General features: G+C 36.4%; 1 protein-coding gene across 4 annotated transcripts in view; it reads left to right on the top strand.

Moving 5' to 3' along the window:
• The window catches only part of faf (ubiquitin carboxyl-terminal hydrolase-like faf), a 1,326,265-nt gene that overhangs the window by 1,124,341 nt on the left and 188,122 nt on the right, over window positions 1-13,802 (top strand). For all 4 annotated transcript variants that reach the window (XM_090382082.1, XM_090382083.1, XM_090382080.1 and 1 more), the window contains one exon: window positions 6,755-6,845. In XM_090382082.1, coding sequence (XP_090238208.1) covers window positions 6,755-6,845 — 91 coding nt within the window. The remainder of the gene's footprint in view (window positions 1-6,754; window positions 6,846-13,802) is intronic.

The raw sequence follows: 13,802 nt of genomic DNA, 5'->3' as shown, positions 1-13,802 counted from the left end.
TAAGTTATTAATGCAACAGAGTAATTTTATATTAAATAAAGAAGATAATGATACTATTGATGAGGAATTGAAAGAAATTTTAAGCATATGCTATCTGGAATCATGGAATATGAAAGAACTTTCGTCTCCGTGGCAAGACGGTGAAAAGCAAATAAGAAATTTAAGTTTTCTAATAAAATATGAAATAAATCTCTGATTTTAGAGATTTTGTCGGAGACAGTTTATCTTTAAAATTGAGTGAATTTTAAAGTTTATCTTTAAAATTGAGTGAAGTTCCCTCTTCAATTAAGAAAGAAATATCTTTGAAATATCTAGAAATATCTTTGAAACCATTGTGATTAGCAGTGCTGAAGCTGAGCGGGCTTTCAGCGTAATGAATAATATTGTGACAAATGAACACGTTGCAGATTATGAAGACCATACATTTAAATGGAAAAGCATTGCGTCAATTTGATCTGGATCGTTATGACAAATCATCGCTCAGCTATTGAGCAAAGCAGCAGATCAACAACAAATATTAATAAAGAAGTAAATTCTATATGGCAATTTTTAGAATAAATTTTTCTTGAAAATTTGTATAATAATTTTTTTCATGTAATCTGTGATTTTTGTGTATATTTTCTAGAAGGGTTTGTTTTTTATGTAATATTTGTTTTTATATTGTAGAATGTTTTGTGATAGTTTTTGTTATTTGTGATATGGAAAATATTTTGTGTTATTTTTTATTCGCAATAAAATTTTATCATGAAAAAATTTATCCATTATGTTTCCTTAGTTATTAAAAAGAGAGAGAGAGAGATATAAAAAAAAGTGGCACGTGTGCCGAACATGCGCAGTAGATGGTTTTATGTGAATCCTTCTAGGTATTTTGATTTGTATATTGATTACAAAATAAAAGAGCTTTTGTATTGTAAATATTTTATTGAACATTCGCAAATTTTCATAATTTCTTCGAAGACAAGATACAATGGATTTGTGATAACTAAAGTAAGAGGTCTATAGTTGCGACTGCAATGTATCTAAATGTCTATAAAACAGTGTCGATTGGAATGCCGATCATGTAGTTGAAACGACATATGCAGCTGTTTGAGGAACCTAATAATCGAATGTTACAAAAATGAGAAAAAAAATAAATAAATTGTTGACAAATATTTGTATTGTTGCATTTATATGACATACTTGTATTGTTGCAGTCATATGACATACTTACTTCAGGAAGTGTGATTGTGACATTATACTATTCAAAAATTCTAAAAAGTCAGAACTCGAGATACTATCGTATCCAGGTATCATCATAAAGAGAGGGGGAATGGTGACCAGGCTGACTCGAGATATCATACCGGTCACGAAAAATGTGTCACACCCTGTAATCACACTACTAGTGAGTGCTCAGCACAGACTAGTAGTGTGATTACAGGGTGTGACAAGGATGTTTCACATCAAAAAGTCGGCAAAACTGCGAGCCCATTGTTAAAATATTCACAGCTCACCACTGGGCACAATGCTAACATCGCAAGCGTATTCTGTAAGTTTATTGTTAACAGTGCGTCTCACTCTACCTGATTGTGCTTTAATTGTGAAGTTCTACATTAATGGATGCAATGCAGCAGCTCTGCATGAATTTAGATGCTGTAAGAACTTACATCAAGATCCTTTATCAGCTGCGGCAGTTAGAAGAATGATTAACAAATTTGAGGAAACTGGGTCTTTTGTTGTTCCTTGAAAAGGAAGGAAGGCTGTTTTACCTCAGGTAGCAGAGGAAGTTACAACAGCATTCGTCAACCGATCCACAAATATAGCTGCTGGAACTAGTAGGTGCACGGGGAGTAGCGAGTCAATTGGAAGTCCCATATTCCATTGTGTGGAAAATTCTTTGGAAACTAATCCACTGTTATCCATACAAGATCAGTCACCACTAGCAGCTGTAAAGAGATGATCCTGAAAAACGAATGACATTTGCTCTAATGTAAAGAATGGAAGTGGATGATGCCTGGCCATGGAACATTCTTTGGGGAGATGAGGTTCATTTTTATCTCAATGGGACTGTCAACACTCAAAACTGCTGAATATGGGCTTCAGAAGCACTGCATGCTATTCAGAAAATCCCATTCCACTCACCGAAAATCACCGTCTAGTGTGGTGTGACTTCAAATTTCATCCTAGGGCTATACTTTTTTGAGGAATGGCACCCAGCAGGAGCAGCCACCTGTTCCTTTAGAGCACAAAGATATCATCACATGCTGAGCAGTTTCATTATTCCTTAACTGCAGCAAAGAGCATGCCTGGATGAGACAATTTTTATGCAAGATGGAGTAGCCCCTCATATAACACAACCAGTAAAGCAGCTTCTCCGGCATCACTTTACTGCAGAAAGAGTCATTAGTTGTTTGTTTCACATTGCATGGCTACCACTTTCGCCTGACCTTTACACCGTGTTATTTTTGCTGTGGAGTCACCTCAAGGCCAATGTCTATCGAGGAAGTGTTCCTAACTTGGCTGTCTTAAAGGACAATAATCTGGAGTAATGTTCCGCACATGCTGCGGAACATTACTCCAGAGACGTTGCATTCTGCAGACGAGCACACTGTGCATTGAATGCAATTTCTGGTCCAGAACAATGGTAATCACATCAAAAACCAACTCAACCATCGGCTGTAAATTGTGAGTGAGTTTGGAGCTGTGAAACCGTTTCCTCTGGTAGTTTAGTTCAGTTTCTCACTGTTTTTCTGCAAAGAGCACAAATAAAAATTTGTAATTTCATTTAAGGTTTGTCTTATTTATTTGTTGGTACTTTGTTCATGTCTTTCTTCTTGTACAGCACCACTTGACCCCAGGGGCTTACATCTGGTGAGTATAAGCTTGGCACACCGAGGGCCCTGAGCTGGATAACATCATTCTTCTCTTTCTTGGAGATTCCTTTCTATTTCTCTCTCTCTCTCATGGTAACTTGGAAATTTTTTTTGGCTGGTGTAGCATAAGCCTCAGGCTTCCTTGCACCATATGACTAATAATAATATCCCCTATTGGCAGATTTTGGAACTAATTTTTTTTTTCATGGGATCCTTCTCCCCATGCCTTGAATAGTTTACTTATTAATTTCGGTGGCATTCTGCTTATTATTTAGAGCTACAGAGAGCTCTGAATAGGGATACTCTAATTATGGCCACCCTGTATTCATTCATGTGACCAATCAACAGATATTTACAGCTGCCATTTAGTCTGTAGTCTAACGAAAGGGCCCTTATAATGTCACTCAGTTGTCTTGTCTTGTCTGCCCATCCATCTGTCACAGCATTGTATCTCTGGAACCACTCAACCTATTGACTTGAAATTTTGCATAGGTTAGTACATCATGTGGGTCAACATAACGCCATATTGATTGTAGTTGACAAAAATTTGTCTGAGAAATGGGGGTACAAAAATATGTTGTCAACAACCTATAGCTTATTATATACTGTTGGAAAGAGCTCAACGAGTAGGTTTAAAATATAATTTTAAAATATTTTTAAAATTAAAAATGAGTTGCCATACAGAAAATGTGAGTAATTTTCATGTCCCCTCTCTCTATTACCGTTGTTACGGAGCTAAAAATTTAAAAATCACATTAGCTATGCATTATTCGATGCTTATCATGGGAAAACTATTCCAAATAAATGTATCATTTACTTTTTGTGTTAAAATTAAAGAAACAAATTTTTATTGAACTTTAATAGCATTCTTCTTTGTACTAAGAACTCTCCTTTTGGTGACAAAATAATTACTAAATAGTTAGTTAATAATTATGTAAAGGTCATTTATAAATTTTGCGACAAGAAGTATTTTTTAACAATTTTTCAAAGCTGGAGTTGTCCCGTCAAGGAGGTTCTCAGAGATCCAGTGTTGAGGCAGTGGTGGTGGGGAGGCCTGCGCGGAGTCTTGCATGGCCCTCACCTGCCAGTTGCTTCTCCCATTCTTCGGTCATTCACAACATATGGAAAGACTCAAATAGACAACGTTTTTGTTAGTTCCTCAGTTTTAGGCCAAGCCGGATTACTAGAAGCTTTTTTCAGTTACCATAAAGCTCTCTATTTGAGATACTACACTAATGACCATTCATGACTACGGACCCTTCATTCTGAGTGGCCGGCACTCAGTAATTGACCAATTTATTAGTCTCTTCCACTGGGCTTTGATGTTATTTGTATGTGTTCCTGTATGTGGATCTACAAAATGTTCCTTATGTTTCGCAATTAAATGTTTGTAATTCTTTTTTTTCTAAAGCCATAATGCAATAATATCCACACCATTCATCTATTATGATGGTAGTGTTTTACTTCACTACTTTTCTAATAATGTATAAAAGTTTTTGCTTTCCAACTTTTTATGAATTTCATGAACACAAATTTTGATTCTCTTTCAAATACTCCAAACATCCATTTCTTCTTAGTTAAATTTTGTTCTCTGTGGCATTTTGGTTTTATCAATACAGTTTTGTCTGCTTCTACAGTTCCCTCGATCCACCCAACTTAATGGGTTTTTTTAACAACTGCAATTCACAAATATCTCTTAGTTTCTTATAAAACTTTCAAAATCTCCAGTGGAATGCTGTCGTATTTACTGGTGTGCCCATTGACCAAAAGTATATAATATACATTATCTTTTTTAATGGAAGTTTTGTATATTCCATAAAACTATGTTTTTTGTAAAGAAACCCGTGCAGAACATTTTTTACAATTCCAGACCATTCTTCATGACTCTGTTCATGATTCAATTAGTTTAAAATAATTATTGCACTTAAGACAGTACAATTTCGATCTTTTTTAATTTAGTTTTCATCAAAAAATGAAGCAATGGTTTATTTTCCTTACAAATGTCTTCCATATTTAAAAGATTCATCACTACTATTACCTGTTTACCGTTCATTACAAAACTAATTATGCACCATTCTTTATTCATAAATACACATCATAATGCACCAATGAATACACAATGTCTTGTCATCTGTCATGCCCACTACCACTAATTATTTCATCGCATGTCGTGCTTACGTGCCAATCAATATATCATTCTCGACTTCTGCTCCAGACTGATAACACCTACCATCTGTTTACCAAGCAAGCAGCACTAGAGTGCAGTAGTTGGAAACCAATTTTCCCAGTAAGTTACCCGAAGATTGCTGGGGTTCTCATGTTGGCTTTCTTTACTTTAGCCCCACCCACAAGTCCAGTTAAAGTTTATAGGAAGAAACAAGCAACCACTGAACAGCAGTGATGTTCATAGGTGCAACCCCCCCAGGGGCTCACATCTGGTGAGTATGGGCTTGCCACACCCAGGGTCCTGAGCTGGATATCATCATACTTCTCTTTCTTGGTGATTCCTTTCTACTTCTCTCTCTCTCTCTCTCTCTCTCAGAGTAATAGGGAAAAAAAATTTTTTTTTGGCAGGTGCAGCATAAGCCTCAGGCTTCCTTGCACCATATGGCTAATAATAATAATAATAATAATAATAATCAGTCTTTGAGATACAACTGTGGGGAGAATTCATGACTTTCCCCCCAGACCCTCTACAAGGCATGCAGCAAAGTCAGGGCTTCCTGCTGACCCTCAGGCATTGGCTGGACAATAGAACAGAGTGACAGGTCTCGGGTCACTCCATTGCATGGATCTGGATCCACTTCAACTTTGTCATCGTGTTCCCTGTCTTCAGTGGAAAAGGATGTAGCACTTTCTCACAGGAAACTTTTTAATTTTTTTGTTAACTTAATATATTTTTTACACCATGAAAAGAGGTGGCAAAGACCTGAAACTGGCTGCTTAATATATTGTTATTTGTTAACTTATCTGAATTATGATAAAATGCAGTGTACTGCATTTATTTGTTATATTCTTTATCCCTGTACTTGTCATTTTGCCTTTCAACATTCGTTTTAAATTTGATTAAAGCATAAGCTCGTTTCGTGCTGATCAATTTATCAACCTTGTGTTGAATATACAAATATTTAGTTGTAGTCCTAACTTTTTTCTTCATCTTTTTTGTTATAATCAGTCTTTTCCCTGTTGAAATATGTGTTATGAATAATGGCAAAACTACCATACCAGATCTGCTATCACAGAGAGGTACAAGAAGTCAGAAGATGACTTCTTGTACCTCTGGGGGGAAAGGGCCTTTTGGCAGTTTCTGGAGGGGCACAGAGTTCATAATTTTGCCTCTGGGCAGGAAAAAAGTTTTTGGCCTGTATATTGCAGCTCCACTCCCAATGAAAGATTGGAATGTTTCCTCCAGATAGCCATCAGAAATTGTAAAAGTTGATAGGTTAATAGATATATTTTAATTTATATCTTTCTATACATTAAAATAATTTTCCTCCTAGTGATATTTATTCAGCCAATGGAAGAAGAGGGATGTGGGTAATATGTAACAAATACTAAAATACGTAACAGAAGCTTGTTTTACCACAGTAAAACAAGCTTCTGTTTTAGCGTGTTCATGCTAGACAAACCTCGTGCACGTGCTTTGTTTATCTAGCATGACCACGTGGTACCATTCTTAATTTTCATATGTAACGTATTTATGTATTTATATCTTAGGAGGAGACACACAGTGTCGAAAGCTTCTGTAAGTATTTTATTTTATCAAAAGAAGTGAGCAGGTGGTGAAGCCCCCTAGTAGATTATTAAATATATTGTCTAAGAATTCTTAGCATAAAACATTCTTTAAGAAAAGTATTTTGTTAATAATTTATTTAATTTTCTTTTAAAATTTGTTGATATTTTAGGTGAGAAGTGCATTTTTCAAGATCATAGTGTTCCTTGCTCATTACTCACTCCAAGATGGGCCCTGTGTTTCACCCCTTCTTCGTACAGTTTGTAAGTTTTTCCGCATCTTTGTTTTCCACCATATATTACAATAAACCCTCGATTTTCCTGAATAAGGGGGGTAGGGTGGGTGTCATCGTTGCCAGATATCCATTAAATCAAAAGTTTTTTTTTTTTTTTAACCATTTGTAGCCCACTTAATTGACAATTTAAATACTAAAATTAAGTAATAAGGAACAAGCTTTTATTTATCCTGACTGTATTATTTTATGCATGGTACATAGTTAGAAGAAGATAATTTACCATGACTCTATAGTGGTGGTTAGGAAAGTTTTATTCAGAGTCGGTGTTTAAAAATAGAAGTTGAGATACTGGTCAATATTCAGCATCAGACTCCATAAAATCTTTCAAGCATAGCCTTGCTTTTTACACATGACAGTTGGTTTGTTCCCAAAATCTTCCTCATAGATGGGGGAAACAGACACCCCGGAGACTAACTTCTCTAAAACCTTTAATTTCTGAACAACACTCAGATGCACATCTTTCTCTTCTTACTAGCTTTCTTAGGAGCCATTATGATACACTGTAACTGAGATTACAATAAAGAAAAAAACAGGGCACATACAAGCACTTGACAGTATGGTATAACGAGTGTATCCATAAACAGATTGAGATGCTGATAGCTGCCATGACTCATTTCCAGTCTTCCCTATCCTCTGAACGCATCAAATCTTTTTCTTCCATTTAATCAAGGTCTGTGCAATCGAGGGTTTATTATATACTCTAAATCAGGGGTGGGCAACAGCCGGCCCGCAACGATGTTGAATCCGGCCCCCTTGGTAAATGCATAAATATAGAAAATCCATACCTGACTACACTCGCCGTAAACGTTCGGCTTAATTCAGTTCAATCGGGAATCGCGGCCAGTACAACAGTAAACCAAGTGATTCTACGCAGCGTCAAAGAGTTATTTCCTAATTATTATTGTAGCATCGATCGAACGAAGTTCCTTTGGGTTTGACTTCTTATTGAAAAAAATAATATTGGTGCGAGATATTTTATGTTTTATGCCTTTTCTAATTATTATAATTTATAGCCCATAAAATGAGCCAATTAAAAAAAAAAGAAAAATTGATGCCGAATGCCACATTTTCAATGATAATTGGACATTCAGATATTTTTTTAAAAATACATTAATAATTTGGTAATTCAAGTACTATAACATTTTTTAGGTTCTGATTTTTTTTTATTAAATCGTTCAATCTATTCCGGCCCGCATCATGATGCGAAAATTTCATTCGGCCCGCTGACGAAAAAAGTTGCCCACCCCTGCCCTAAATATTTTACTCAATCAGTTTTCTAAATGCTGTTTTCATTTGCTAGAATAATAATAAAGTCAACATTTTTCTAAGCTATTCATTGTAATTTTTCATGTGAATTTAAAGAAATAATACAAATACAAAGATGTAACGCTGTGTAAGCTACAGGTGAAAAAAGAGATTTGAATATGTATTGACTATTTCCATTTCTTTTCAGTTTTCAGCCTATGGAAGTCTTAACAAGCATTTATTTCTCACATAAGTACTCGTCTTATGTTAGTGGTTGGTTTGCTTTAATGAAATGAAATACCAACACTTCTCTGCATTATCGTGATTTTTAATTGTTGTTGTTATTATCCACAGAGCAACTAAGGCTATATTGCTCTGTGGATATGCGGTGGTCATTCCATGACCTTTCCGCATCCTCCGTATTTTATGGTCACGGGCTCGAACCCCAGTCTAATCAAGAAGCGTGTGCTATGCACTGCTGCTCTTGCCCACCTTGCTGTGGAGGCACCACGATTTTTAATTGTATATCTGATGTCTAAACGTTGGAATGATACATGGCAACACCCTCCATTTTTTAGTTAAAAAGACTTAAGCATATGAAAGTTTAAACAGGCATATATATGCCTGTTTAAAATTTTACCTACTTACCATGTATTTCTGTATTTTATGTGTACAAATATTTCTTAAAAAATATATATATTTTAAATATGTTTATATATTAGATACTTTTATACACTTCAATTTTCAATTTTTTCAAAATTTATTTCAAATTTGACACACTGAAAGCATGTCAAATTAGAAATGTCCATTTTTTGCTTCCCAGACTAGCATTCATCATGGCAGAATATTGTTTCATTTTCTGGTTGTTATTTATCTCTATTTATGTGAAAGCAATAGCAAATCTCTCTCTCTTCGGTGAAGCATGGGAAACTATAGGAGTGTATTTAACTTGTGGGAGTGGAATGCAGTGACCTTGGACTTCAGAAAAACATGTAATTTGAAATTTCATTCTTATGTTAACATTAATCAAGTCCCACATTCCTCTATGAAATAGTTACAAAAAACAGTGGCATGGCACCTAACAGCATTTTTTTCACTGAAAAAAATCAGAACTCTCACAGTAAATGTTTCATTATGTTTAGGAAGCTAGAAAAAATTTCAGATTTTTAATCATTAATTAAAGGGTAATGCACGGGTATTATTTTTCATGGGTACCTTTCCAATCATGCACCGCCACTACGTGATTATATAATGAGCAATGTACTCCATAATTTTGAAAAAACTTTTTTCCTTTTTTTTTTTTTTTTTTTTTTTTTGATTAAATGATAGGATGTTTCAGGCTAAATTCAAAAGAGTAAACCTATCCTTGAACAATTATACAATGTTCTTGTTCTTCTAAAGAAATTGAATATCCCTCTTTTTTTTTTTTTTTATTATTATTATTTTATTTTTAAATATAAGTCATATTATAGTAATTTCTGTCCTTGTGCTACGTGGGTTCCCAAACGCTAAAGCCAAGGTCAAGGTTTACTTCACAGGTAACAACAAACCCTAATATGTGGTGCAGTTACAGCACCACTAAGTGCAGATATTGCTCTAACAACTGACACAAGACCAGGCTACAACACAGAGAAAAAGACCAGTCTGACAGGGGCACCATAGCATGAAGGTCAGGAAGGACTAAAGTACAAAACTTCCAACAGGCACTAATTTCAGGATAAAAAAAAACTGCGCTCAGTGGTGAGATACAGTGGACTCACGAGAGCTGATTTGTTATTTTTTTTTTTTTTTTGAAAATTTGCGAGCCCATTGTTGAGATCATTTATTTTGCAAATGAAATCCTGAATTCAGTTATTGAGTATCCAGAGCCAAAACTATGGTGGGACGACCGGGGCCCCATCCCCAGTATTTTAATGGTGCAATCGATCAGTTATGTATTTTAAAATTGCTTCATTTTTGATTTAATTATAGTCAGACCTCTTTTTAACCAACTTCTTTATAGCGAATTTTTTTGAATTCCCCTTGGTAATTACATTTAAAATAGTTTCCATTGAATGAAGAAAATTTCCATGTAACAAACAGATTAGGAGAGACAACTTTGTATGCATTGTTCTCACCTCTGGCCTTTAGGCAATTTAAGTAATTAGGAAGTGTGAATTAAGGATGAAATGGATTACCGTTTCACAATGTTAATGGTGTCCATAAAACCTATGTAGTCACATACCAAGAAGTCGTGTTTGTCAATATGCTTCCCATAGCCAGTCAGAGGATTAAGAATATTCCCGACATGGATAATAGCCTCTGGTCAACTTGCGTTGTGCTTCCCCTTTACTCCAACAAACAGGCACATGTTTTTCAGATAAGTGAGTGTCCATGCCTTCCATTAAATTTCTCCCATCTATGTTTACTTGGTCACAGTAGCTGAATATCCGTGTGATTCCGAAATTTTGCACAATATTCAAAGAACTAGTGACAGTAGCAACTTAGGGGGGGGGATTGAAGCAACTAAGATATTATATAAACTTTATGAACATGAAATGTTGGCAGATTTTAAAACTTCATCAAGGCTTTCTCTGTGTAGAAAATGTTCTAAAATATAATGGCATACAGGCAATAATTTAAAAAAAAAAAAAAAAACTGTATCGCCAAACTCCAAAAAACCAGTGCACATTAGCATTAGTAGAGGCATATGATGCAAGAAAGCAAGCTTATGCAGCATCAGCCAAAAAAAAAAACAAAAAACTTCCACTTCGCCCCTCCGTTCGTTCGAAATACCTGTCCAGCTGAGCCTTAAATTTATTTAGGCTATCAACTTCCACAACAAGGGATGAAAGTCTGTTCCACCAACCAACTACCCGCTGGCTAAAGGCAAATTTCCGCACATCTGTCTTTCCTCAATTTGAATTTATGCCCACTCAGGTGATTATTCTGAGCAAGAGGAACTATCCCATCAACATTGAGCATGCTCAAACCATTCAAGGCTTTATACACCTCTATCAGATCACCTCGCCGGTGCTTAGTCTCCAGACACTGTAATTTTCAAAACTGAAGCCTTTCTTTATAAGAGCAACCCTTTGTTCCATTCACTAATTTTGTTGCCCTTCTCTGTACTCATTCCAGCAGCCCTACACCCTTCTTGAAATGAGGCCTCCGGACCTGTATACAGTACTCAAGGTGTGTGGCCTACCATTGCCTTATACAAGGGAATAATCACCTCCCTATCCCTGCTAGAAAAATTCCTCTATATCATTGACAAGACACCATGAGCTACTCCTCCAGCCCGTCTGCACTGCTCAGAGAACTTCATATCTGCCTGCACAATTACTCCCAGGTCCTTTTCATTCTCTACCACTGTCAGTGTAGTACCACAGAGTTGATACGTTGCTCAGGGGTTGCTGTTTCCCATATATAGTACTTTACTTTTGTCAATGTTAAACTTCATTTGCCACCTCTCAACCCATCTGCTCAACCTTTCCAGATCCTGTTGCAGCAGCATAGCATGAGTAGTGTCCTTAACAACCCTGCCAACCTTTAACTTGGACATTAAGCTTGATATACCATCATCAATATCATTTATAAATACAGAAAACAATAATGGACCCAATACTGAACCCTGACTGAGGGACTCCACTAATACATTAGTCCATGATGAGCAGTGTCCATTGATTACCACTCTCTGTGTTCTCCCTCAACCACCATTTTATCCATAGCAGCAATTTGCCTCCAATGCCACACTGCTCCAATTTGTGCAGCAGTCTTCCATGTGCAACAGTATCAAAAGCCTTTCTAAGATCCAAGTATATAATATCAAAGTTAAATCCCTGCATCAGGTTCTTTTGTGACTGCATCATAGTATCCAATCAAATTGGTCAGGCAACACTTCCCTTAACAAAACCATGCGGTGTCTGAGCTATAACTGAAGTCTTGTCTAGATGATCCTGCAGTGCTTCTTTAACCAATATCTCCTTACTTTTCCTGGAACAGAAGTTAAACGCACAGGTCTATAATTACTTGTATCAGCCTTTGATCCTCCTTTGTGAATTGGGGTCACATTTGCACATCTGCAGTCTATGGGTACCTCCCCTGAGTCCAAGGAAGCTCTCATAATTATGGCTAAGAGTTTGCTTACTTCCTTTGCTGCCTCCTTTAATATAACTGATTAGATCCCATCCACCCCAGGTCCCTTTCTTCTGTTTATCTTCAACAATTTCTCCTCCACTTTACTCTCAGTTATTACAAGATTATCTAGCTTACTGCAAGAGTTGAATATACCTCTGGCATTCCCCTTCCTGAATAACTCCTCATGTGTGAATGTCAATGCAAAATATTCATTTAGTTTGTTAACTACCTGAGCAGGATCATCAACAGTTGAACCATCGATATCAAGTGGACAAATCTGATTCATCCCCTTCCTTCTAGAGTTTACATAAGTAAAGAACCCTTTGCTGTTTTTCCCTGCATCCTTTGCCAAAGATTTCTCGTAATCTGCCTTCGCCTGCCTAACCTCCTTTGTAACTTGTTTACAGATCAACTTGTATCTATCATAGGCTTCTGTGTCATGTGTTAATTTGTATGTATCCCATGCATGTTTCTTCTCTGCCATATGTCTCATTAGTTCATCTGACATCCATTTAGGCCTGAACCTTGAACAATATTTCTTAGTTGGTATGTAAAGCCTAGTAGCTTCCAAGATAAGTTCTTTGAATGCTTCCCATTTTGAATTTGCTGTTGGTAACATCATCAGTTGGTCCCACTGTATAGTATTTTAAATACTGTCTCAGACCATCATAGTCGCCTTTACGAAAGCAAAAACCCTTCCCTTTACCCCTGATGGTAGTTACCTCTTTGAGTAAATCCCACTTCAGCATGCTGATGTAGAAAACAATCATCCAATAAATCCACAGAAGCCTTGCTAGTGTGTGAGTGACCAACCCAAAAATTCAGTCAATATCTGGAAAATTAAAGTCCCCCATTATAAGACTCTCTGATTTACTGGCCCACTATTTCCCTACAGTTTCTTATTATACTCATCAGAGTCATTAGGCCTATAGCACACTTCTACTCTCAATTTTGATCTCCCAATGCTTAAGTCACACCAAACTGACTCGACACTGAACTGTCCAGCGATGTCGACTGGCTTCACTTCCTTGGATTTTGTATGTTTCTTAACTAATACCATAACCCCTCCTCCCTTCCTATCCTGTATATCCTTTGTGTACACATTGTACTCCTCAAATGCCAGTTCTGAATTCCTTATATCTGTGTGACACTACGTCTCTGATATTCCAACAATATCCACCTTTGATGCTTTGAGCAATACCTCAAATTCATCAAATTTATTTACCAAACTCCTAGCATTGGTGTACACGCAAGTATACATGCACCTGTTCCTATTCTTAGCTACCCTAACACAACCCATGTGTTTACTTGTACCGCAATGACTCCCAGCAGTCTCTGAAATATCCTGCATCTTGTTTTCCAGGCTGCTGCTCATTCCAATAAAAGCTACTTCCATCCATCGTTGTTGAAGTTGATAGGTTAAATAAATTTAAGGAGGAACTGGACAGGCATTTGGAGGAAATGGTGTGATGATTTTTTTTGTCTGATGCTGCATAAGCTCATACACTTGCTTTCTCGCATCACATGCCACTACTACTACTACTAATGCAAGAATCACTTT

This window comes from Mastigoproctus giganteus, chromosome 9 (assembly GCF_048544385.1).
Source record: "Mastigoproctus giganteus isolate SK-2022 chromosome 9, ASM4854438v1, whole genome shotgun sequence".
Taxonomy (NCBI): Eukaryota; Metazoa; Arthropoda; class Arachnida; order Uropygi; family Thelyphonidae; genus Mastigoproctus; species Mastigoproctus giganteus.
Note: the sequence above shows the minus strand (reverse complement) of the source record. Positions and strands in the feature narration are given on the sequence as shown.